Raw genomic sequence first — 27,307 nt, 5'->3', positions numbered from 1 at the left:
AGGCCAGAAAGCTCTTAAAGATAGCCCCAAGAAGATGAAATTGTTAGAAAACCCAATAAGGATTTTGTACAACTTGGACAAGAATTTGACACTAAATTAGAGTTAAGGGCATAGAAATCAAAGTAAAAGAAAACCAAGATGGTTGTTAATTTTAGATGTAAGAAAAAATAATTGTAGCATAAGAAGAGCTTGCCGGACGTGGTGGCACACACTTATAATCCCAGCAGCTCAGGAGGCAGAGGCAGGAGGATCACAAGTTCAGAGCCAGCCTCAGCAAATTAGTGAGGCCCTAAACAACTTAGTGAGACCCTGTGTCAAATTAAAAAATTAAAAAAAAAAAAATGGCTGAGGATGTAACTCAGTAGTTAAGTGCCCGTGGGTCCAATCCCCAGTTACTCTGCCCCCCCAAAAAAGTAGCTTAATTATACACAGCATTTATGCAACAAAAATTTCAAGGGAGTGCTGAATCTTCTCTTTTACAGACTTTCTTATAATATGTAAGTTTCCTATGTTTGTAATGTAGAGATTTTCATGGAAGGTATTTTTCATAACAGCATCTAGAGTTGTCAGGATATTTATTTTAACATGATTTGACTATGGTCATTTGACAGAGTGGAAAGGTAGAAATTCAAAATCTCAAATAACCAATTAACCTTTGATTTGTGTGACCTGGTAAATTTATTACCTAATTTTTCTATCCATTTCAAAGTATGAGGATGGCAAATCACAACACCTTGAATGCCTGGCATACAGTAGGCATTCATAAACAAAATTGAGGGGGAGACCAGCTTGGTGGAACACGCTTGTAATTCCAGTGGCTCAGGAGGTTGAGGCAGGAGGATCATGAGTTCAAGCCAACCTCAGCAACAGTAAGGCACTAAGCAAACTCAGTGAGACCCTGTCTCTAAATAAAGTATAAAATAGGGCTGGGGATGTGGCTCAGTGGTACAGTGCTTGCCTAGCATGCATGAGGCACTGGGTTCGATCCTCAGCTCCACATAAAAATAAAGATATTGTGTACACCTAAAACCAAAAAATAAATATCAAAAAAATTTATATATATTAAAAAACAACAGTAACCTAAAGACTCAATTTCAACTGGGAGTCACTATCCAGCTTGCTACTATAGGATTGTGTTGGTGCTTGCTACTGGCATTGTGTTCTGGTGCTTTCTCAAATCATAACAAAATAAGGAATTTTAGCTGCAGTTCAGTAGGTACATCAATTCCAGGGGTTGGCCAGATAGTAATGGTTTGAAAAATAAAGGAAAAACTAGTCATTAACAATAATTAACATACATTCTGCACGTAAAATTTATTCTAGTCACTATTCTAAGCCATTTTACATGAATCATCCCATTTAATCTTCATAATAACTCTAGGTCCTTTTTAACACCTTCTTACAGATAAAAGAGACTCAGAAAGGCTAAGTGAGTTGTTTAAAGTTACACAGCCAATAAACTGGTGAAACTAGACCTGAACTTTGATTAGCCAGCCTCCGGAGCCTTCCAGACTTCTAAGTGCAATGTCAACACATAGCAAAAAGCGTCTTTAGCTGTGAATTTTCTCACTTGCATAACAGCTTTGTTCAGGTCATACTTTAGCAAGTGAAGTTGTTAGCATCTTCAAATATTAAATGATATGGAAAGTGTACAAAGGCCAGGTTATTTTAAGCAACTGCTCTTACAAGAGCTTTAAAACCATTATCTCTTTTGGAAGTGGGGCTCAGACATTCAAATACACTTAATCGGTAAAAGTTCTAACAGAAAGGGAGTTATTTGGGGGCTGCTTTAGTTATTCTGTGCCTACTGCATTAAGTGTGGGATAAACGTGTGGTGACTGGATAGATGACTCATATAATGGAGCTTTTCCAATCTCACGCGGACAATCTCGCAAAACATCAGGACCTTTCCAAAACAGTTTTCTGTCACTCAGGGGCTTGGAGGCTGGGAGAATCTGCTCCTGATGTGGGTCCGGTTTGAGGAACTCCTTGCTACTTGAGAGGGAAGAAACCCAGGATCCCAGGAATACTCCAAATCCCGGCTGCAGCAACAGCAGGGCGGCCCATTTCTATCTTGGCACAGGTATAGGCTGGGAACTGGAGCTGAGCCTGAATGAACGATGGGCTCTTAATGACTTTGGTGGAATTCCGCCCCGGTTGCGAGATTTATGGACCCGACTGAAGGGTGGAAAGGAGCGCTGCTCATTTGACACACCCAACCCACTTTTCCGCGCGGGATACGCTTCAGCACCGCGAAATCAGCGGAATACAGACTGCGGCGGACATCGGTCCGGCCCAACACGCACGCGCAGCCCCTTGGTAACCGCCAGCCCGCGGCGCACGCGCAGTCCATCCTAACTCTAGGTCAGTCGCGGCCCGGCCCGAGCCCCGCCCCCGCAGGCCCCGCCCCGCTCCCGTGAGCTGAACACCCCATATCCGGGTTCCCGCCGCTGCCGCCCCGCTCATTCAGCCTGACCGGGAGTGGTGTGGTTCCCGACCAAAATGGCGACCGTGGGGCGAGTCGGCTCGTTCGGTTCCTCTCCACCGGGATTAGCCTCGGCTTATACCGGCGGCCCCTTGGCCAACGAGCTCGCGTCGGGCAACGGCGGCGCTGCAGCCGGCGACGACGAGGACGGGCAGAATCTTTGGTAACGATCCCACCCCTCCCTGGGTCCCCGCGGGCTTTCCCGGCCTGGCAGACGCCTTGGGGTCCCGTGCCCGCCGGAGCTCGGCGCCGGCCCCGGCCACTGAGCTTTCGGAGGAGCGCGCCCCGGCGCGCCGAGGCCCGGCCGTCCCTCCGGTGGTGCGGCTCCGGCCCCTCGTCCCTGGCCTCAGCCTGCGCCTTGCTTCCCGTTAGGTCCTGCATCCTCAGCGAGGTCTCCACCCGCTCGCGCTCCAAGCTCCCGGCCGGGAAGAACGTGCTGCTGCTAGGTAAGTGTCCCCTGCCTCGTCGCACCCCTCAGGGTCCACCCCGTCCCGGCCGGGGTCCCAGTGCGCGGACCCGCTCGCTCACTGTCTTTGTGCGGACAGCTCAGATCGACCGCGCCCCGCCTCCCGACCTGTCGCTGACGGCTGGGAAGTAGGGGAACCCTGTCCTCAGCCCAGGACCCGCGGGGACCCGCCCTCCCTCAAGTCCCTCCCTCCTCCTCCCTGGGATGTAGGGGTGGCCCTGTCAGCTTCCTCGGGGAGGAAGAGAATGGATCGCCCATCTGAGGGATTCTAGTGGCGTGGGGTTTACCTAGTATACAGAGACAGTTTTTCTTTCTTAACAAAAGTAGGTAACAGGAAGCTGTCCGTGAGAGCTCCAGTGCAAATGGCATGCAATTAATATTTAATAGGCGATTCTTTGTATAATTGACAGAGAAGCTAGAACTAAGACTGGTAGTCGTGATAAATGATCTTATTTGATTCAGCGTTCTCGGGTACAGTGTGCTTGTGTTGCAGTTGCTTTTTTAACCGTCACTTAATAATGCTGAAATAAGCGAAGGGCAGTAGAACACCTTTCCAGTTCGGTCCCTTCCGCTAAATGGATATACTAAGGAGAAATGACCCAATGTCTCAATTTTCTTGATTGTTCTGTATCTCGTTGGCTCTCTGGAGTTATGTATTTTCATCCTTACTGAATGGGGGTGGAGGTAGAGTACTGAGGGAGAACAATTCTCAGTTTCACATTTTTGCAGGTTCAGCTCCTGCATCCTTTACAGGAGAGATTTCTTCTATATTTTAAAAATAAAGGTATTGAAGTTTGGTTTATAAGATGATGGTTAAATTTTAAAACTTTGGTATTGGTGTCTCAATACTTTTTGTCATGTAAATCTAAAAACAGGAAAGGAAACAAAGAAATGCTATTTGACAGGGTCCACAGTTTAATGAATTGTTAGATAGGAAAAGAATGATTTATTTTTCATGAATACTACAATGTAGAATACATACAAGTTGAAAAATTATCTTTTTACCTGTGTTTTTAATGTGATTGAAAGCACATAGGTTACATTGACATGGATTGAATAAAGGCCTTATTATATACAAGTCCTTTGATTTTAAGCAGGTTGCTTACCTATAAACCTCAGTTTATTCATCTTTAAAATGGATGTTGTAGAAATAATAATGTCTGTCTCCTGGGATTGTGGGGAGGATTAAATGAGATAATGTTTGTAAAGTGAAGATAGCACAATGCCAATGTAATGGACTTATTTTAACTGAATTAGAAAACATTTGTTTGAACTCTTCAAAAACTTAATTGGTGCCTACATGAAGTGATATTGACAGGGCAGAGATAGGATCAAAAGTTTAAAAAAATGAGAAAATATTTTAAGTTTACTAATTTAAACAAATTACTAATTACTAAAAGATTTTAGACCAGATGACCTCATTGAAATTTATTTTAATTACTTTAGGTTAAATAAGACTTCTTTTCAAATACTGCCATTGTAGAGATAAGATTCCAGAATTTTGTTTTCATTTTATAAATTCCCTCTAGTTATTCTTGTATGTTAGATATTACAGGGTGGCTGGGATGATTCTATTTTTGGTGAAACAAAAGTAGCAGTTTTCTTGGTGCCCTTAATTTGCACTGAGGTTTTATTCTTTTTTCTTTCTTCCCCTAAGACCCTTTTGACACTGAATCAATACATAAGACCTAGTGTACTTAAAGGTCCTAGCCTCCTCCACTCCTCCATACTTAGAACAGATTAAATTTCCTTTTTATGAACTAAATAGTTCAGAAAGCTCCATCTTGTATCAAGTTATATGAACTGGAAATTTAATATTTTTCTTCTAGTACCATTGGGATTTTCATAAAGTCCTTTTAGCTTTGAAAGACACTAGTAACTGTTTACACAAATAGCATTAGTTTTCTAGAGTACCTCTCAAGATTTCTTAGAGAAATTTTACAATCTCTTTACGGCAGTGTTCAGGGTGTTGTAATAGAGAAAAGAAATATGCAAGTAGAGATTGTAGTTTTCTTTATAATGAGTTTGAGGGTATTAGGGAGATGCTTGGACCTAATATGTCTTTCATGAATGATCATACTCTGGAGTCCCATATATAAAAAATCCAACCTGAGACCATAATAAGACTTTACATTTCCAGAAGTAGCCCAGTGTAGGAAAGATGATATAGGCCTATGTAACACCCCTTGCACACAGACACATACACACATATGTGTACACGCACACACACATAGAAGTTGCAGTTATCTTAGATTGCTAAATGACCTCCCTTCCCAAGGGGAGAATGGAGTCAAGACTAAGAATATGTGTATGTACGTAACTATTCTCAAAACATTTTCATATGAATCTCTATTTACCCTCTTACCCCTCCCCAATCTGGGAGGTGAATGTAATCACCAGTTTATAGATGAGATAATAACTTGTAAGAGGGTTCTCCAAGATCATACAGCTGTAAAATTCATATGTTTTGTGACTCTAGCATGACTTTCCAGCTTGATAGAAGTCTGCAGGGAGAGTGCCAGGTACAAAACTCTTCTTACTGTATTGCTATCCTTGACCAAAAGTACTGGTAATTATTGTCATGGAAAAGCCAAATATTTAGATCCTTTTTTTTTTTTTTTTTAGTTGTAGATGGTCACGATACCTTTTTTTAAATTTATTTTTATGTGGTGCTGAGGACCAAACCAAGCGCCTCACTTGTGCTAGGCAAGTACTCTAACTCTGAGCTTACAACCCCAGCTGCTGGACCAAATATATGTAACTTACTGAAGAAAATAACTATGGCCATGACTCTTGTGTTTAAGTGTCATTCAATCTACCTAGGCCTGATTCCCGCCAAAATCCAGGAAGACTAACATTTATGTTTAATCTCTTTCTCTTCTTTCATACTGGATATTGAATCCAGGGGTGTTTCACTACTGAGCTATATCCCCAGCAGCCATTTTGAGACAGGGTCTCACTAAATTGCTCAGGCTGACCTGGAAGGTGGTATCCTCCTGCCTCAGTCTTCCTAGTAACTTTACAGGCATGTACCACCAGGCCTGGCTTATTTTTTTATTATTATTTTTTTATTTTTTTTTTTTACAGTGCTGGGGATTGAACTCAGGGCCTGTTGAATGTAGGCAAGTGATCTACCACTGAGCTACATCCCCAGCCCCTAAATTGTCAATATTAAAGGTAGGACTTCTTGTGTATGTGTTTTAAATAGGTTTAACTCGTTATAAATTGCCATTTAAGAACCATTTTTCCTCTTTGTTTTACATTTAATCAATTTTACTATAATTAATTATATTTTTCTAGCTAACTTTAAGTGCATTTTCTCGACATCTTGATTACTTTCCCATGTTTTAGTAAGAAAACTCCCTAAGGAAAATAGCAGTATACCTAACTTGGAGCACTTAAATGTACTAGTCATGTAAGGGTTGTTTACTCTATCACCATGAAGATCAGGAAACAGACACAATCCATTAAGTAACTTGCTAGAAGGTAACAAAGAAAGGCAAAAGTCAGGATTTGAAATTGTACATTATGGATCCAGAGCCAGTACTCCTAATTTGGTAAATTGAGATTTGTTTGAAAATGCTAATCTGTATGCTAACCTATCTCCCTAAAGGAAAAGAGCTTTCTTTGTGGGAAAAGCAAGCGGGTATTTAGTAGTAAAGAAATTTTATCTGCTATTCCTCAGTGTGTCTGTTTCAGCACAAAAGTGTCTCATTGATTTAGATTCATTGAAACCATTGTCAACCAAGATATATATGTAATCATGGTTCTCAACATTTTAGTAAGAAAACTCCCTAAGGAAAATAACAGTAATACCTAACATGGGGCACTTAAATGTACTAGTCCTGTAAGGATTGTTTACATACTCTCTATCACCATGAAGATCAGAAAACAGACACAAATCTGTTAAGTAACTTGCTAGAAGGTAACACAGAAAGGCAAAAAATCAGGATTTGAAATTGTACATTCTGTATCCATATCCATATCTATCTATAATGCCTGGCTTTATAGATAGGAGATCTGTATCACTTTTTTAAAAAAATTTATCTATTGGGTTTTTTTTTTATTATTATTAGTTATTTGTATCACTTTTTTGATTTGTAGGTAGTGTGAATTACCAAGAGCTACCTGGCCCTTTGGCAAGTCATTTAAGCCTCATTTTTCTCATCTGCAAGTTTTAAACTCTTAGGATTTAGGGATCTCCAAAGCCTTAGACTTGTCTGACATTTTTTTTTCTTAATTCTGAGTCTTGTGTTTATTTTTAAAGAAGTATTCTAAAGCCTATTACAGTTGGGTTTAAATCAGTAAAAGTATTCCTTTGCAGATTGGACTGTTTAATTTTATTCAGAGAAGTTGTTTAGAGTCTCTATATTGTTTCTTGAAGGCATTAGTCCAGGGTGCTGTGCAGCCCAAAAAAAAAAAAAAAAATCTCAAAATGTTGAGTATCATTAAGGATTATATTTGAAATTTTTTTTTTAAACATAAATAAGGAAGAAAACTAGCCTATATTATGCTTGAATTACTGCAAGTAGGAAATCTCAGGGTATACACAGTGGAGCTAAAGAGCTGTTCAGAAGTAACGAAGTAACTTGTAACCATGGAGGGAGTGCAAGGCTTAATATGTGAGGACTGATTTTAAAAGTAATAAAGAATGTTTAGTCTGAAACTATTAATCTTGTGCAGAGATAGAATTAAAGATCACCAAAATTCCATGACTTGTGGGAAAAATGGATTTTTATTAGTTGAAGTACGTTAATGGTATTTTCTGGCATAATTGGTTATGGGAATATAATGTAAGGAATAGAATTTCTCATATAATACTGAATTGGTGATTTTCAAAGAATTACATAAAATTTCTATGTGTTTATCATGTGTTACTGCCACTAAAATAGCAAACATAAAGTGAGAGTCAGGTGACATATTTTAGTGGTTAGTGTCAGCAAACTTTTCTGTACAGGGCCAGATAATAGTGCAGGCTCTTAAAGTCATATGGTGTCTGTTGCAAGTGTTCAGTTCTGTTCTGGTAGTTCCCAAACAGCCACAGACATATAAATGAAATGAGCATTCATTTCAGTGTTTCAATAAAACTTTAACTACAGAAACAAGCAGCAGATTAGTTTGGGCCTGAAGTCTGAATCTTTGCTTTAGGTTATTGTGGTCATCAATTTTATCAATAAGCAAAGATGCCACTTAATAGAGGTTCCTGGTTAGTAGGATATGGTAGTTGGTACATATTAGGTGCTCAGTGAATATGTACTGGATGAATGATGAAAAGGTTTTACTTAAAGAATCATTGTTATTCTAGGTGGAGATACAGTTGAATATAGATTTAAGAACTGAGGGGGAGTTCATAAAATATTTCCCACAGTGCTGTTGTTGAAAACAGAAAAAAGAGGGGCCGTCTGGGGCTGTAGCTCAGTGGCAGAGCGCTTGCCTAGCATGTTTGAGGCACTGGGTTTGATCCTTAGACCGCATTAAAAAAATAGACAAATAACATAAAGGTATTTGTCCATCTATAACTACAAAAAAATATATATATTTTTTTAAACCCAGAAACTGGCCAGGTGCAGTGGTGCACACTTATATTCCCAGCAGTTTGGGACACTGAGTCAGGAGGATCGTGAGTTCAAAGCTAGCCTCAGAAACTTGGCAAGGCCCTAAGCAACTCAGTGAGACCCTGTCTCAAAATAAATACAAAAAAGGGCTAGGGATGTAGTTCAGTGATTAAGCACCCCTGGGTTCAATTCCTGGTACCAAACAAAACAAAACAAAAACAGAAAATAGCTGGAAGAATCACACATGAAGATTGCTAGAATGGTTATTCAGCTGATGTGAAGTCCATATGAGAGAGAATGTCAGCAAAAGCACTTTGAATATGCAAAAACAGAAAAAAAGCTTGAATTAGGAAAAAATTCCAAAATTCAACATAGGATCCCGTCACTAATGAAGGAATAAAAATGGGATAATCTATTTACTTTATTTGTAATATCTGGGCAGTGACTGTTAAACCTCACAGATTGTCTCTATATTCATTTGTTCACCAAACATTTATTAGAAGTATGCTGTGCAGAAAACATTTTCCTGGGCCATCTGTGGAAAACAGGGCTGACTTGGTCCCTGCCCTCCAGAACCTATAAACTGGGGAAAAAAAATTCAAAGTAGTAAAAACCAAATATGTCACTATGAATGGAAAAGGTGATATATATCTGAGTAAAATTTTGTTAAGCAGGGTGGGAAGGAAAACACTGGGTTGAGGAAACATGTGAAAAGGACCCAATTCATACTGCAAAAGGCGGAGGCAGTTCAGACATGGTAGAAGGACCCAGAGGCCCAGGATCTGGAGTTCAGCCCTTCCTGTCTTTGGAAGCTGTGAGATTATTTCATACTTCCTTGGATTAAAGAAACCAAAAGATATTAACTGTAACACATCTCAAAGTTGGAAGTCATTACTTAAATTATAAACATAATGCATGTTTCTTATCAGAGAAAGAGAAAAATAGAAGATAAAAAATGAAAATAATCCATGATTCTACCACCTGGAGACAATCAGTATTTTTTCTATGTGTATATTTATTTTCTTAAAAATAGATTTATACTTTATATATCATTTTCTAACAAGATTTTTTTTCACCTCATGTACTATGGTTCGCTTCATGAAATGTGGTTGTTTTTGTTTTAACTTTAAAAATTATACATGCTCAAAAAAGTCAGCTTGAAAAACATCAGTAATAACAACAACAACAATACACATAAACACAGCTCCCAATTACAAAGTTGTTCTCCCATCCCTGAGGATAATCACTATTATTACTTCTGGTGCAAGTCTTCCCCAAGCTGTACTCAGTGAACAAGTGGAATAGGATCCTTTCATCCCTGTTCACTATTTTCACAGCCCCTGTCACACTCTGCAAGGCTTTCAAAAAAAGTCAGGTATACTGAGAATGTTGTAAATGGGCACAGTCTCTCACAACACTTACCTTTCCTTGCTAGAACTTTGACCTTGGAATCCCCCTCCTGCTATGTACACCCTTGGGCAATCCTGCCCACAGAGTGGGGCCCACAGGGTTGGGCTGTTACTAATAGGGGATGGTATGGGCTATGAGAGATTCTGGTTTCTTCCTTGGGTCCTCGCTCTACCCTGAATCAGCACTTGGAGAAGGCCAGCTGCCATGAATGGGGACATGCAGCCTGTGGAGAGGCCCAGTGGTGTGGAATGGAGTCTCTGCTGAGGCCTCCTGCCCACATCCATAGGATAGCTTGGAAGTCCAGAAACATGATTTTATTTTCATGTTAATAAATATGGATTTATCCCTTTTGTTGACTGAGTAGTATGTGTGACTGTACTGTAATTATAACTGATTGATAGATCATTATTATTAGACCTTATTTTCCACTTTTCCCAGTATTATCTTGGGGATCAGTTGCTAGAAGCAGAATTGTTAGGTCAAAAGTACATATCTTTTAAATCTTTATATATATTGCCAAACAGTCTTCTAGGAAAGCTATACCATTTTACGTTTCCACCATCAGTATATGGGTATATGGGTATTTGTTCAGGATAATTGCCAACACTATTATTTTAATCTTTGCTTGTGTATACCATATTTATTGATAAAAACCATTGCTTTAGTAGGATTTTGTCTTCTGGAGCAGAAGAACTTTTAATAAGCATTGAGTATTTATTGGTCTTAGTAAATGTTTATTGAATTAAACTAAATGATTTTTTAAAGATATTTTTTAAAAGATGGACACAATATCTTTATTTATTTTATATGTGGTGCTGAGGATCAAACCCAGTACCTCACAAGTGCGAGGCAAGCGCTGTACCACTGAGCTATAACCCCAGCCCCAAACTAAATAATTTTAATTCATAAGTAGCAGGAGTAAGGTAAATGATTAAGAATAAATTATATTTTTAATGTAACATGGATTGCTGAGTGATGAAATCAAAGGTAGGGCTTGGCCAGCTTAAGGATAGGAGCCATCAGGTATTGTGCCTGTTACTTGTGTTGGGTGTTCTGCTAGGTAATTTATTATATAATATGTTTACTGTTTTACCAAAGAGAGTTTTAAACCCCGGCTTAGCTAGGTTTCAAAATCGGGTTGTCTTTCTATTATATAGCTCACTCCTTGGTATTTTGTAGAGGTGTAGTCTTGAATAGACATGCATAAAAGTTAACTTGTAATCACCAGGTCCTGCAGGTGGGGAGTAGACTCCCTGCTTTTATTCACTGAGGTGAGGGAAAAGATGCCCTCTGTGAAATGGAGAGCAGACTAAAAGCTCCCACCCATCTGGGTCCTCCAAATAACCTAGAGAAGGCCATATCAGAAGAGCTGAACCCAAAGTAGTTCAGTGAGGTCCCTCATAGTTCTTGTCACCAGAGTTTTCAGATGATTTATTTTATATCACACAAAGCCAATTTTTTAAAAAAATATCAATTTTCCAGTGTTACTTTCTCTTACATATGACAAATCAGATATACGATAGGTTGAAATTCCTTCTCTACTGATTATCAAGATGCTGTGGACCATAATGTGTCTTCTAACAGCAGTGTGGAAATGTGAATCAAATCTCTACAGAGATAGCAGGTGTCTGGCACATGAGCGGGCACAACTCAGAAAGATTACAGTGCTTCAGTCTACACCAGGGGAGGAAACTCAGAAAGAAGAGGCAGTGTACTGCTTAATTTCACCCTCTGTCATCCCTTTTTATCCTTCAGCTAGTACTGCTTTACCTTTTAGGATTATTGGAAGGATTATATGCAGTGTTGGTAAATCACTTCAAACAGTGGCATCCTTTGGAAGTATTCAGGTTAGCAGTTGTCAATGGGTTATGTGTTCTTAAGTGTTTTGCATGACTACTCATTTTCACATGACTCATTTTCATGTTATCTTTTTAATGCACTGCTGGTATCTTACAAAGAAGTTATATTTCTAGTGTCTCTCTGATCAAGAAGCAATGAATGAGTGAGTGACTTGAAAGACTATGACTGGAGGACTGAAACTTTGAGGTCAGCCTGGCAACTTAGACTTTGTCTCAAAATAAAATAAAAAGGGATGGGTGTGGCTTCGTGATAGAGTGCCCTGGCTTAATCCCCAGTACTGTTAAAAAAAAAAAAAAAAAAAAAAAAGAATAGTAATGGATGACAGTAATGATGTTTAATCCATTACCTGTTAGAGATCTGTCAGGGAAGTAAAACAGTGTCATAAGCATGGCTTTAAATCTCTATGGTTTGGGCAACTTTGTATGAATTTTGAGATTTGTAGTCAATTTGGTTTTCAAATTTGAGCTGAAGTGAGAACTGATGGCCATGTTTTCTTTGTGGTAAAAGTGCTTGGATCTTATACTTGACTTACAGAGAATAACTTATTTTTATGGGAGATAGACAAATAATTTGTAATGCAGGCTTATTTGCTGTGGAGAATTTCATTTTAGTCCGATCAATAAACCTGTCCTCCTTTGGTCCATCCATGGTCCCATGGGGTTTGGACCATGGTCTGTGTTTGAGTGGTCAGCAAGCTAAGGATGGCTTTTTGTTTTACCAATTTTTAAAGCAGTATGGGAGGAAAATATATGACAGAGACCTCAAGTGGCCTGTTAAAATATTTAGTGTCTAGTCCTTTACACAAAATCTTCTGCCTGTGGACATGAAAATAGCTCCATTATAATAATATTAATCTGTGAATTGTTTTGGTTTTTAAAATACCTTTAACATAGGCTCTTCAAGGGAAAGAAAGGAAGAAGTGCTGGGGAATAATATTGGCCAAATTATATTGTGTGCTTGTATGAATATGTAACAACAAATCCCACCATCATGTATAACTATAATGCACCAGTAAAAAACAAAATATGCCCTCCAACAGAAAATCTAGTATACAAAATGAAAATTTAGGTAAAATGTTCTGTACTTTATAGGAGGGCTTTCATATGTGCTGTTTAAACAGAAACTCTCTGCTTTTATAAGTGTATGTATAGATCAGTATTTGGCTGGCAGACTTAAAGTTGGTGTGTCTGTTTCACTGCCTGCTGCTGGCCAAGGACCTGAAGATAGGTTAATTTTTCAGCATTGTCTGAAGTTACATAGGCCCCATTGCTGTACTTGCCACTTTAAAAGTATATTATTTGGGGGCTGGGGTTGTGGCTCAGTGGCAGAGTACTCACCTACCATGTGTGAGCCACTGGGTTTGATCCTCAGCACCACATAAATTGTATCCATGTACAATTAAATTTTTTTTAAAGAGTATTACTTATGAAGAAAAAAATACATATGCAGTTATTTCTACTTTGTTTATTTTACTCCTCAAACTAATAGTCTATAAAATATTCTCCAAAAATATATTGTAATTTAGAGACTTATGTTTTTTGAATAGTTTGCCCTTAAAAATAATTTTTAATAACCCAATCAAGAAATAGGCAAAGGAACAGAACAGACACTTCCACAGAAGAAGAAATAGGAATGGTCAAAATATATATGAAAAATGTTCAGTGTCACTAGAAATTAGAGACATGCAAACTAAAAGTGTACTGAGATTTCATCTCACTACAGTCAGAATGGCAATTATCAAGAATACAAGTAACAATAAATGTTGGTGAGGATGTGGGGAGAAAAGTACCCTCATACATTGCCAGTGGGACTGCAAATTGATGCAGCCACCATGTAAAGCAGTATGTAGATTCCTTAGAAAACTTGAAATGGAACCACCATTTGACCCAGCTATCCCATTCCTTGGTCTATACCCACAGGACTTAAAATCAGCATACTACAGTGATGCAGTCACATCCATGTTTGTCCTTCAATGGATGAATGGATAAAGAAAATGTGGTATATATATATATACAGTAGAATATTACTCAGCCATAAAGAAGAATTAAATTATGGCATTTGCCAGTAAGTAGATGGAACTAGAGAATATCATGCTAAGTGAAATAAGCCAGTCCCAAAAAACTAAAGTCCAAATGTTCTCTCTGATTTGTGGATGCTAACCCAAAACAAGGGAGGTTGGGGAGGGGAATAATAAGAAATAGATTGGTCTAGACAAAGGGTAACGAAGGGAAGGGAAGGGAAGGGGAGGGGAGGTGAATAGGAAAGACAGTAGAATTAATTGGAGATAACTTTCCTAGCCTTGTATTTTATACAACCAGGGTAACTCCTCACAAGAGTGAGAACCTAATAGAACAAGTTATACTTTATGTATGTATATTCTGCCAAAATACATTCTACTGTCATGTATAACTAAAAATAAAAATTAATAATAATTTTAAGTGTCTATCAGTTTCAAAGGATAGGCATCCTGAATTTTAACTTTTTTTTTTTTAATGTTGCAATTGCATAGTAGAATAAAGGGAGAAGGTTCACGCTTATTATTTTTGTTTTGGAGGTACTGGGGATTGAACCCAGGGTCTCAAGTGTGCTAGGAAGTGCTGTACTACAGAGCTACACCCCCAGCCCAGGATGGACTTTTTAGTATCTTTAAACATAGTCCAACTTGGCTGTGGCAAAGTAGCTTCCAACCAGCAACAATGACTGAGAGAAGTTTTTTCCTACATTTAGTGAAGGAAGAATGTATTATGAGCTTATACTATTAATTGACTGGTTACTGAATGAGATAACCCATTGAGTTTTGTATGTATGGATAATGAAGGATTTTAATAGAATGTAAGGGATTGTCTATACATGGGACACATTTCTGTTTTTGATGAGCAAGCAGGAAATGTCTGTTAGGAAATAATATGACATCTTCTAAGCGATTCAGAGTCGAAGACAGGAGTTTGAGGCCAGCCTCAGCAAATAAGCAAGGCCCTAAGCAACTTAATGAGACTCTGTCTCAAAGAATAAAAAGGTCTGGGAATGTAACTCACATTCCCAGAGTCCCTGGGTTCAATTCCCAATACGGGGTGGGGGGGGGGAGTGGACAGAAAAGAAATAATAGGACAGTTTTTCTTCTCTTTAATCTTCTTAAAAGCTAGGTCTTTATATCCTGCTATGGTTAAGAGAACCTGCCCAAAAACTATTTGTTGAATGAGGGGATAGACTTGATATTCTCTGCAGGAAACACATGACGTTATGTGATATCCTTAGTGTGCAGGCTGCTATTGGGAGTACAAAGGAGGGCGCTTAACCAAACTTAGGAGTCAAAGAAAGAAAGCTTCCTAGAGACCTGAAGGATAAGCTTGGGTTTTCTCAAGTGAGGGGAAAGGAAGAATATTCTAAAGAGAAGTGACACCCTATGTGAAGATTTAGAGTTGGGAGTGAGTGATGCTTCTCTGCTGCACTGGAAGAAGTTGCTGGAAACTAGATGTCTAGAGCTTAATGTTGCAGGTGGGGTGGTGGATATGATAGAGGTGGGCAGGAGAGGTAAAGGGGACTTTGTAAGAAGTGTTGACTTTTATGTCTTGTCTTTTACCTGCAAGAGCCGTGGGAAAACCCTGAAGGGTTTTTCTCACATCTTATGAAAATTCCAAACATAGAAAGTAGAAGGAATTTTATAATTAATCCCAACTTAGATTCTGCCATTAACATTTAACTACATTTGCTTTATCAGAGGTGTCCTGATTTATTTCAAAATATGTTGTAAATATCAGGAGGTTTCCCTCTAAATACTTCTGCATACATATCATTAACCAGAATTCCTGAACAATCTTAAGAGAGAATGGCCTGATAAGATTGCTTTGAGAAGACCTCTTACCTGTAGGACAGGAAATGAAGTGTGGCATACACTTAATGCTTATTTGTTTTGTTTGGTTTGTTTCTGGTTTTGGTACTGGGGATTGAACCTAGGGCCTCACACATGTCAGGCAAGCAGTCTACCACTGAACTTATACTTCTAGCTCTCCCCACTTCCCCTTTTTGAGACACAGTTTTGCTAAGTTGCCCAGCCAGGCCTCAAACTTGAAATCCTGCCTCAGCCTCCTGAGTAGATGGGATTATTGGTGTGCACCCCTGTGCCAGGCTAATGCTTACTTTTGAGTGATATATTTACAGAGTGAGAAGACAACTGGGAGGTGGCCAGGAGTTAATAAGCTTTTTGCTTAAAGACAACAAAGAAGACAAATAATATCATTGAAAGCTATATAAAATAGTAGAACAAGATATCTTTGCAGATATTTCAGATAAAAAACCCAAGATTTTGAAGAATCTTTGTCTTCATTGGTTTTTTCGATTTTTCATGAAATAGTTCTATTCTTAGGTGTACACATTTTCCATCAAGATAATCATGTCAGAGTGCATTTAGGTATAAAGTGAAAGTTGTAAAAAAGTCATCATAATTGAGGCATAAGACTTATGAAAAGAAGAAATGAGCTTAAAATATCTGTAAAATATGAGTGTAGATTTCATCTAATTTCCAGGTATTATTAGAGTCGACAGATGATAGATGAGAGAAAAGTAGTTCTTAAAAATTTTGCTCTCATATTTTGTTTCACTAAAGCAAAGTGCTTCTTCAAACATTTTGAGAAACTTTCTCTTTGCCAAGCACTGGTTAGGTTGTTAGAAAATTCTTGGGATTAGGGAGTCAAGGGAATTACATTCCCAAGGAAGTTGACTTGGCTTTGGGGAGGCTTGAATTCTTACCATTCTACCAATCTTTGTGGCCATGGCCTCAATTTCCTCATCTATAAGAAGATCAGATTTTGCTCAAGTCTTTGATAACCCCAGATGCTGTGTTTATGAAATCTTTATTCTCAATGTGATCACTTCTGATTTTTTTAACAGAAATGAAGAATTTTGAAATCATAAGGGGGGGAAAAAGTCTCAAACTAATGTTTAACATATTACATTTATTTGACCACATATTTTATTTTTCAAATTTTATTTTGTAAAGTTTATTTTTAAAAAAAGAATTTATAAGGTGCTGAATGCTAAATATAACTGACATCATTTAAATTCCAGAAGAGAGAATCTCAGAATGGTATTTTCAGAGAGAATCAAGAGAAAAGGAATATCAACCTATCTCTTAGTTATTGCTGGCTTGTACTGACACACTACCTGACAACTGAGTAGGCTGAAGCAGAAGGATCATAAGTTCCAGGACAGCCTCGATGATGTAGGGAAACACTGTCTCAAAATTAAAAGGGCCAGGCATGGTGGCACATGCTGTAATCTCAGCACCTTGGGAGGCTGAGGAGGAGGATCGTGATTTTAAAGCTAGCCTCAGCAACTTAGTGAGGCACTTAGCAACAACTCAGTGAGACCCTGTCTCTAAATAAAATATAAAAAAGGACTAGATATAGTTCAGTGGTTAAGAACCCCAGGGTTCAATCCTCAGTACAGAAAAAGTAAAATAAAATAAAAATAAAAAGCCTGGGGGTGTAGCTCAGTAGTAGAATACTTGCCTAGCATGTGAAGCTGTGGTGTTCTATATTGTCTCCCCATCCCCTGGAAAAATTACTTACAGACGATGTCATTTGTTACAGGATATAACAAGACTTAACAAGAGCAGCAGCAATACTGGGAGAGAGAATCCTGGTGGTGATGGAGTTTGTATCTTTGATTCTGTAGCTACCCAGTTTTCTTCTATCAGATTACCTTTTTGGTTGAAGCTAGTTCCAGCTGGGCTTTTCACATGGCACCAGAAAGCGTCTTTAAATAATCCATGTCTTTTTTTTTTTAATATGTATTTAGGTGAAGATGGAGCTGGAAAAACAAGCTTAATAAGAAAAATTCAGGGAATAGAGGAGTACAAGAAAGGAAGAGGATTGGAATATTTGTACTTAAATGTACATGATGAAGACAGGGATGGTGAGAGTCAATTTATTTATTTTTAAATTTTTTTTAGTTGTTGATATACCTTTATTTATATGTGGTGCTGAGAATCAAACCCAGTGCCTCACACATGCCAGGCAAGTGCACTACTGCTGAACTACAGCCCCAGCCCAATTTATTTCTTAATATATGTTTACTGAAGTCTGTTCTGAGGCATTTTGTTGCTCACCCTAGCCCTTGACTTTTCTTAGTGTATCATTTTTTACTAGACTCTGCGATATCATGCGGGTCAGTTAAGTACTTATGTTTATGCATACTTTATTGATCTGGGATTGGGGTTCACATAGTGATACTTTAAAGCCTCTTAGGGTATAATGGGGGTCATGTAATGATATTTTTAAATAGTTTAGGGTTTTCTGATATATAGATGTTAGCCTTCTGGCTGTCCATGAAGAATTTTAATTTCTCAGTTTATCTTCCCCCAGGTAGTGATTGTTTTGCTGATTCCCTTTTCACTTTTCCCCATTTTCTAATAATAACATAATCTATTCTCTAGATTTTTTCATCTAGTCAATCTTTTTTTTTCTTATATCAATCATTAGCCTTCTCATTTTTGTATATGATATCTTTAGTATTCATGGCTTTATCTGCTCTTAGTAAAAATATTAACATGTTGGGCTGGTTATATTGCTCACCAGCCCACAATGTAGAGCCCTTTGCTGAGTATGAGACCCTGGGTTCAATCCCCGGCACCACGTATGTATATATATACATAAATAAAACACATTATGTACTCTCTTGGCTTTGGGTTAAGATTCATGAAGTAGAGGTTGCTTTGGTGCTCTGGTGGGCCATTAAATCATTTTAGGCCTTTACTAAATTTGTAGATGTGACCTAAATATTTTGTTGAACTTTATCAAAGCTAGTTGATATCTCCTGTGGAGATGCCCTAAAATATCAAGTAGTATTGTTAGTTAGATGAAGTGATTTAATACTGTTGCCTTGGTAACTTTCTTTTTTCTGTTATAGATCAAACAAGATGTAATGTATGGATCTTAGATGGAGACCTTTATCACAAAGGGCTCCTTAAATTTTCACTGGATGCCATGTCTCTGAAGGACACTCTAGTTATGTTTGTCGTTGATATGTCAAAGCCTTGGACTGCTTTGGATTCTTTACAGAAGTGGGCAAGTGTTGTTAGAGAACATGTTGACAAATTGAAAATCCCTCCTGAAGAGATGAAAGAAATGGAACAAAAGCGTGAGTAATCTAGAAATATAGGTTTCATATACCAAATATGTTAATTAAAATGTTATACTGTGAATGAGGTTTAATGAAGGAAACAAAATTGACTACTGTTTTTGAAATTTAATTTGGGTGACATGCTAGGTTTTAATATAGTTTTAAATTGGAGACATACATGATGGTAAACTTTGACTAAGGTGCCTTTTCTTCTTGCCAAAAGATTGTGAGTGTTCACTTTGAGAAGTAATTTTTTAGGGGGAGAAATAGGAATCTTTCTTCAGCTGCTCATTTTCAGAAGTTTTATTTCTTGATAGTAATCTCACTAACTTTGTTCAAATGAAATATGCTTGAAAAAATGTTAATGACATAAATAAAAAGATGTTAAGATGATTGAATTATTTATAAAGTACATAATACATTTTGCACATGCTCTTATGAATTGGAAATTTTCATAGAGATTATGAAAATGAAACAGGATTATTTCTAACAGGTTGTAAACCTGAGAGTTCTTCAGTTGCCAGTGTTGAACTTTGCCTAAGGAAATATGTAGATGTAGATGAAATTGTCCATTAGCCAGTGATAACTTTTAGGGGTAAATTTAAATGTAAGGGAAGAAACTTAAAGGGAATTTTTGTCAAGTCATTGAAAAGGATGTCTAATGCTTTTAATCTGTACTTTTCCTCCCCTGTTGACCTTGGCCTATGGCATTGCCACCCCATCCCCACCCCTGAATCTAATTTATACTAGAGCAGTAGTGCTCAGCCTGTGGTCCCTGAACCAACAGCATCAATATCAGTATAGCTGGGAACCTGAAAGAAATTTTCACCTCAGAGTACTGAACGAGAAACTCTTGAAGGTGGATCCAGTGATCTGTGATTTAACAAGCTCTTTGGGTGATTCTAGTACATGATAAAATTTGAGAGTAACTGTTAGATTTCAACCTTTGATCTTTATTAAAGATAATAGCCACAAGAGCTGCTAGTGGTATGTAACATGACCCTGTGTTCCTGGGGACTCCTACTCAGCTGTTCAGGATTCCCTATTCCTTAATCTCATGTAATTTCAGAAGTTTTCCTCCATAGGAGTCAATATTCATAATCCAAAAAGAATCTAGCTCGTAGTTGCTTTAAAAAATAACTTTTTTTCTCTAATTATGTAAGTGATATACTTACATGTATTAGATTTCACAAAATATGCCTTTGTATATTTTTTCTGATATTCTTTTTATTTCTAAGCTGAAGTTTTTGATTTTCTTCATTATCTCTCGCTTAATGTTATTTTCTTACAGCATTAAGTATTTAAAAACTTGACATTTTATGGGTCTGCACAGTATTTCCTCACATTCTGTTTTTAATTCTGTGTAGTGGATAAATTTCTTTCCAGATACGTTGTTTTGCTTTTAAACATGAAAAACAATGTTAAATGGAAATTCCTGTGTTTGTACTTCCCTGATTGTGTCCTTGAGAATTCCTAGAAAGGAAATTACTGAGTCAAGCATACATTATTAAGACTTTCAACATATTCACTTTTTTTTTAATTTACTTTATTTTTTAAATGATTTTGACAGTCTTGCAAATGATTTCAAAAAGTTTATCTGCATTGGTAATAGCTCATTAATTTTTATCAGGTTTAAAGAATGAACTTGGTACAAGATTGAGCTTATGTAAAAGGAAACCTGAATAAAGGGCTTAGAAAAAGAAATATAGAAAAATAATATTAGAAAAAGTTATCTAGCAGCTGGGCACTCATGCCTGTAATCCTAGCCTCTCGGGAGGCTGAGACAGGAGGATCTAGAGTCCAAAGCCAGCCTCAGCAACAGCAAGGTGCTAAGAAATTCATTGAGATACTGTCTCTAAATAAAACACAAAATAGGGCTGGAGATGTGGCTCAGTGGCCAAGTGCCCCTGAGTTCAATTCCTGCTACCACAAAAAGAAAAGTTATCTAGCAATGTGGGTTTTTTTAAATTTAAATTTTTATTTTATTGCAATACCAGGGATTGAATCCAGGGTGCTCTATTACTGAGCTACATCTCCAGTCCTTTTCATTTTTTATTTTGAGACACGGTCTCACTGTTACCAAGGCTGGCCTTGAACTTGTGATCCTCTTGCCTCAGCCTCAAGTTGCTTGGATTACAGATGTGCATCACTGTTCAACTTATCCTGTGTTTTAAGTTGTAGGATGTTTTTTCTCCCACATTTATTTATTTTTTATTCTGTAGTACTCTTCCTTTCAGAGAAGGTAAAGAGTCAAAGGTATAGTATAACTTGTCTAAAGTCTTTTTTTCACAGACTGAATCAGACCTACATTGAGCTCTACTCTTTGGAATTATCAGTGCAGTATTGTGGCTCAAAATTATTACTGTGGTTCCAGTGCCTGCATACTCTTCTATGAAACAGATTTTTTTTTTTAAATTTTGATACTGAGGATTAAATCCAGGGGCACTTCGCCAGATGAAGGTGCAGAGTCATGAACTATACCCTTAGCCTTTTTTATTTTTATTTCTTTGAGACAGGGTATTGCTGAGTTCCCCAGGCTGCCCTTGAACTTGCAATCCTTCTGCCTTAGCCCCCCTAGTCTCTAAGATTACAGGCATGCGCCACCATGCTGGGCCCAGAATAGATTTCTCAAACAATTTTTTGTTTTTTCTCTTACATAAAAATTAAGTATAAACCCGACTAAACTATATATTTAAACTATGGCAGAAATAACTATGTTTACTTTTATTTTCAGTGATTAGAGACTTCCAAGAATATGTAGAGCCAGGAGAAGACTTCCCAGCCTCTCCTCAGAGAAGAAACACGGCATTGCAGGAAGACAAAGACGACAGTGTAGTTTTACCTCTGGGTGCAGATACACTTACACATAACTTGGGCATTCCAGTCCTTGTTGTTTGCACAAAGGTTAGTTTGCTTCTTACAGATTTTACTACTGATACTCACCAAACAATAAACAACTACTTTGTTTTCCATGTTGTTTTGGAGTTATATTCGTTTTTGTAGATAATTTTTTTATCACATAGAAATAATAGTTTTAAAATATTTAATGGTGCTTAAATGTTTGTTAATTTGTGACTTAAAAAAAAAAATTATTTCATTGTCTTTCTAGACATTTCACTTGTAAAAATGTTGCCCTAGAGTTAAGTTGCTTGTGTCAATAGAAGATGAAGTGTAGCTTTCAGGGCCATAGCAAAAAGTGGGCAGAGGTAAAAGTAAATCTTTCAGTTCTAATCCCCACACACCAGAAAATTCTGGTGTAGCAGATGACAGTGTGAAGGGAAGGAAGGTACAGAGTCATTATGCTGCTTCAGTGTTATGCATTTTTCCTTTTCTTGGCTATAGCTTCTGTGATCATGATCATAATTGTTTTCAAGAAAGTGTTACTTAAGATACTTAGTGATTGAATTTCATTTTCATAATTTCAATTAAACTTCATTGTACAGTCAGTATAGTATACATAATTACAGGTGAAATGATAGTTTATTAATTTTGTAAAATTTTTTTAAACATTACATTTTGATACATTAATATACTTAAAATGGACTTATAAACATCTTGAAGCACCTATTATGATATAAAGTTGGTAGGCAATTATCTAGGGTTTCTTACTTATTAAAAAAAAGGTGATTGGGGCTGGGATTGTGGTTCAGTGGTAGAGCACTCACCCAGCACATGTGAGGCCCCGGGTTCGATCCTCAGCACCACATAAAAATAAAATAAAGATATTGTGACCATCTACAACTAAAAAATAAATATTAAAAAGGTGATGATAGAGCCAGGCACAGTGGCACATGCCTATAATCCCAGTGACTCAGTGGTCTGTTTTTGTATTGTTTAGCAAACAAGCTATTTGTTGGCACATTTCCCTGTTCTATGCCTCAACTTTTCTCATAAAAAGCAGTCTTATTTTCCAAAGAAAAATGTTGAGTTTAAAGGGTCCTGAATCATTATCAAAAGAGCCATAGAATGATTCATAAAATTTTCTTGCCTGAAGATAGCATCTACTGTGTTTTATAAAATCTTCAAACACCATTAGATATACTTAAGTTTATGAGCTTTTAAATGTGTAACGGGACCAGAGAATGTGTGTGGAAGTGTGTGGTTCAGCTTCTTCCATTTAAAAGACTGGAAATGGATATTCAGGGAGACGACGTTTCTTGTTTTAAGTCCACATGCTCTGATTTAGTTAACTTTTTGTTTTTGTTGAACTCAGGGCCTCATGCATGCTAAAGAAGTGTTCTACAATTGCTACAGTTTAAGTCTCTTTATTAAACTGCCATGTTTCAGCAAAAGTGTCATTAAGTCAACAGATTAAAGTATCTTTAATTATTTGAAATCACTCTCAATAGCTTAACAAGTGCTAGTCAATTAGACAAGGAATGGGTGTTTTGGTAGACACCTGTAATCACAGCAACCTGGGACAGTAAAGCAGGAGGATTGCAAGTTTGAAGTCACTTTTGGTAACTTAGCAAAACCCAGTCTCAAAATTAAAAATAAAAAAAGATGAGGGGATATAGCTTAGAGGTAGAGCAACCTGGGTTCAAACCCCAGTATCTTTTAAAAAAAAAAAAAACAAAAAAAAACAAAAAAAAAACCTGATGCAAGAAGATTCTGTCCTATAATGTTTATATGTATAGCAAAGAAGTTACATATAAAATTTGAACCCAAACTAAGATATAGTGAACATTATTAAAAGTTTAGTTTTTAAACTTCATACCTTTCAGAAGGGTTTGGAAAAAATATTTGAATTTAGAATTGTTTCACTAATTGTACAGGTAGCATTTCAAAAATAAACTGAAATTCCCTTTGTTATTGGTGAGATTGTAGTGAGCATGAATAAAAACATCAGAAAAGAAATGAAAATCAGTTGGGAATTATAGGATGAAAGAGGAACTGGTGAGAGGTGAAGACTCCCTGGTTATACTGATGTGTTTTAAAGAACTGGATTAGATTTTAGATTAAAAAATTATTATAGAATTCAAAGTCGAGTTAGCAAGTATGACTGATATTGGACCAGGTTTGAGTTTCTAGAGAGGGGTACCTCAACTCAAGGTAGAGTGGGGTTCTTGACAGATGTGGCAGAAATAAGTTAAAGGCACAGACAGATTTATTTAGGAAACCAAAGACACATTCAAGGGAGAATGTCGGCCATCTTCAGAGTAAGAGACACTTTTAGGTTCTCAGGCTCTTTTTCAAAAGGAAAATGGTAGAAAGTGGGCATGGGAAGGTGTATGGGGATGACATCAGTCTGATGATCACAAGCTGATTTATGGTGGCCTGACATTCTCGGAATCCTTAAGCTAACAAGGTCTTCATTATCTGGTCAGTTGGAAAGTACCCTATATTATAGGTTTCTTGAAATAGTATATCTCTCTTTGCTTTATTTATTACATAGAGTAATTAATAGTACAGTTTTCATAAGTGAAATTTGGGAGTATCAGACCTGGGAGAGAAATTGGCTTGGGGAGGAAAGGTATGTGGGACTTAAGCTTTTAGATTAAAGTTACATTTTTGTCTTTTCTTTTGTCTCTTTCTTCTGTATTTTTTCTTTCCTATCCTATTTCATGACCACTTAGTATAAGCTCAGCTTGTTATTCTTCATTCTTTCATGTTCTAGAACTTTCTCTTTGGTGTTCTGATCAGATGCAACATAACATAGAAGTCAGTGCTTTTTAAAGAAAGTTACTAAAACTCCAGCTTAAAGTATTAACTTATATTCTCGTGTTTATTTTATTCAGTCACAGTAGCAGAGTGGTAGGTTTGTGATGTTCCTCATCCAGAATTGAACTGTTTAAATTATTACATTTAATTTTGATTAAATAATTTTAACTCAACAGTGTGATGCCATTAGTGTATTGGAGAAAGAACATGACTACAGAGACGAACATTTCGATTTTATCCAGTCACACATCCGGAAGTTTTGTTTACAGTGTATCCTTTTAATAACATTTATGGATGCAGTGTACCCTATCTATTTTGTTTTTAAAAATAAAGGAAATTGATGTGCTTTAGAAATTCTGTAAATGTTATTTTTCTTGTATGTGGTTGGAAATTTAATTTTAGTTCCCAAGTCATTTATATGTGAACATTTTTAGGTATGAAAACAAGTGTTAATATGTAAGTTTGATATGCTACTTTTAAAATACTATTCTTAAGAAAAATTAATGGAAAATTCTAATGCAAAGGCATTGTGTACATATCTGATTAAAAACTATTTGCTTATTGGGGATGGGTGGTGTGAGGCAAGATCAATCTTCAAGTTTGTGTATTTTCTTTTTTAGTTTGTTTAATATGTTATCTTCTCCATAAAGAGTCTAAATTATGGGCTTCAAAATATGGCTATATGTTTAGCTAAGACCTATTGGATTGGAATAGTACAAAATGTAAATGGAGAATCTGTACTTTTTTAAAGTGTTATATTTATGACCACAAGATTGGAAAACCTGTCATAGGGAGCCTTTTTAATCTAGATTGTAGGGATTAAGTGAGCCAGTGAGTAACATTTACTACTAAGAGAAAGAGGAAATGAGAGTTACAGTGAATGTTTTCAAGAGAATTCACAGTTGGAAACTCAGTCACACCTTGAGTACACTGAAGAGAGCTAGCTATTCCCTCCTGCCCCTGTTGGATCAGATATTTACAATTATATTCCACAGCCAAATCTTTTGAGTGTAAGAGTAATGAAATTATAACATTAGGAATAGTAACAAGCAATGAAATTTTATTAGGGATAGATAATAATAAGCAATACACACATGTTCCAAATGTGTGCAGTTTATAAATCATTTTATTAATGGACAGTTAGTTTAGAAGGCACTTAGAGAAAGCTTAGCTGGATAGATGACCTGACACTGGCAGCTTCTCTTTCCTCTTTCTTCAGATCTTTCTCTCTTCATTGGCCTTTCTTTTTTATGTCACCTAATGGTTGAGTTGCATTGCATTAAATAGCGCTTGTCTACATACTATCAAGAAATGGGAGTAATTGAAATAGACACTTAGAGACTTTTGATTATCTTTGAAAAATAGAAAATTTGAGAATAGTCTCTTTAAACACTTTTTAATGCTGTACTTGAAAATGTAAATGTAAAAATGTAATCAAGAGGGAAACTGTCCACTAAAATAGACTTTTAGAGCCACTTGATTTTTAAAAGAATACAAAATGTGAGAAGTCACTTCAAGTTAGTGAGGTATATGTTTATCAATGAGTGAAGGTGACTGTTCAAAATCATTTTTATTTAAAAATTTTTAGTTGCAATGCAGATTTGTCTAAGATAGAAATTTTGAGGGGGTTTTTTTTTGGTACCTGGGATTGAACCCAGGGATGCTTAACCACTGAGCCATATCCCCTGCTCTTTTTTATATTTTATTTAGAGACAGGGTCTCCTTGAGTTGCTTAGGGCTTCTCTAAGTTGCTGAAGCTGGTGTCAACTTTGATTCTCCTGCCTTAGCATCCTGAGCTGTTGGGATTACAGGTGTGTGCCACTGTGCTTGGCAGAAATCTCAGTTCTTAATACGGACAAGATCATTAATATAAAGTTCACACAATTAAGCTTCTGCTTAAAGTTTTAATGTTTTTTTTTCTAATAAGTTAAATTAAGCAGTACTACTTTTAGATTCATAAACTTCAGGCTATGTCCTAGAAAATGTGAGTAACCAGTTCAGAAGTTAGACCACTCCCAGCATTTCATGTTGGCTTAAGTCACCATCTCTTTCTAGGGAACACAATGATCAGTGCTAAATTGTGATCCTAAGGGTTAGTTATAGAATTTATGTTAGCCATTATGAATATATCATTTGTCGATAGTCACATTGCATCTTTTTCTATAGGCTGCTTGGTCTTTTTTTTAGATAAAAGGTCAAAGGTAGTCTGGGATTGTAGCTCGGTGGTTGAGCACTTGCCTTGCACATGTGAGGCACTGGGTTCGATCCTCAGCACCACATTAAAAATAAATAAATTAAATAAAGGTATTATGTCTACCTACAACTAAAAAAAATTTTTTTTTAAGAAAAAGATCAAAGATAGAATCTGCTTTGATTAATATATCCTTGTGTGTATTGGTATTGTTTGAAGTGTGGGCCATTGTGTAGTCAGTTTTTTCCCTACTGTGACTAAAAGATCTGACCAGAACAATTGTAGAGGAGTAAAAGTTTATTTGGAGGCTTAACGGTTTCAGAATTCCTAGTCCATCGAAGGCTTTCTCCGTTCCTTAGGATCAAAGTGAGGCAGAATATCAGGGCAGAAGAGTGTGGCAGAATATCATGGCAGAAGCAGCTCATATGACGATCAGGAAACACAGCGATCTCCACTTGATGGATGCAAATATATATCCCAAAGCCACACCCCCAATGCCCACCTCCAGCCACACCCTACCATTTCAGTTACACTCAATTAATCCCTATTGGGATTAATTC

The 27,307-nt window shown here is 37.0% G+C and overlaps 1 protein-coding gene across 1 annotated transcript in view; it reads left to right on the top strand.

Moving 5' to 3' along the window:
- The first annotated feature begins 2,451 nt into the window (after positions 1-2,451).
- The window catches only part of Dync1li1 (dynein cytoplasmic 1 light intermediate chain 1), a 33,437-nt gene continuing 8,581 nt past the window's right edge, over positions 2,452-27,307 (top strand). Inside the window, exons 1-6 of the mRNA XM_076868809.1 lie at positions 2,452-2,648; positions 2,858-2,931; positions 17,573-17,689; positions 18,683-18,913; positions 21,630-21,799; positions 24,733-24,826. Of these exons, the coding sequence (XP_076724924.1) occupies positions 2,503-2,648; positions 2,858-2,931; positions 17,573-17,689; positions 18,683-18,913; positions 21,630-21,799; positions 24,733-24,826 (832 nt within the window). The 5' untranslated portion in view covers positions 2,452-2,502. The remainder of the gene's footprint in view (positions 2,649-2,857; positions 2,932-17,572; positions 17,690-18,682; positions 18,914-21,629; positions 21,800-24,732; positions 24,827-27,307) is intronic.

The sequence above is a fragment of the Callospermophilus lateralis genome, chromosome 1 (assembly GCF_048772815.1).
Source record: "Callospermophilus lateralis isolate mCalLat2 chromosome 1, mCalLat2.hap1, whole genome shotgun sequence".
Classification (NCBI taxonomy): domain Eukaryota; kingdom Metazoa; phylum Chordata; class Mammalia; order Rodentia; family Sciuridae; genus Callospermophilus; species Callospermophilus lateralis.
This window is presented reverse-complemented; position numbering and strand designations above follow the sequence as displayed.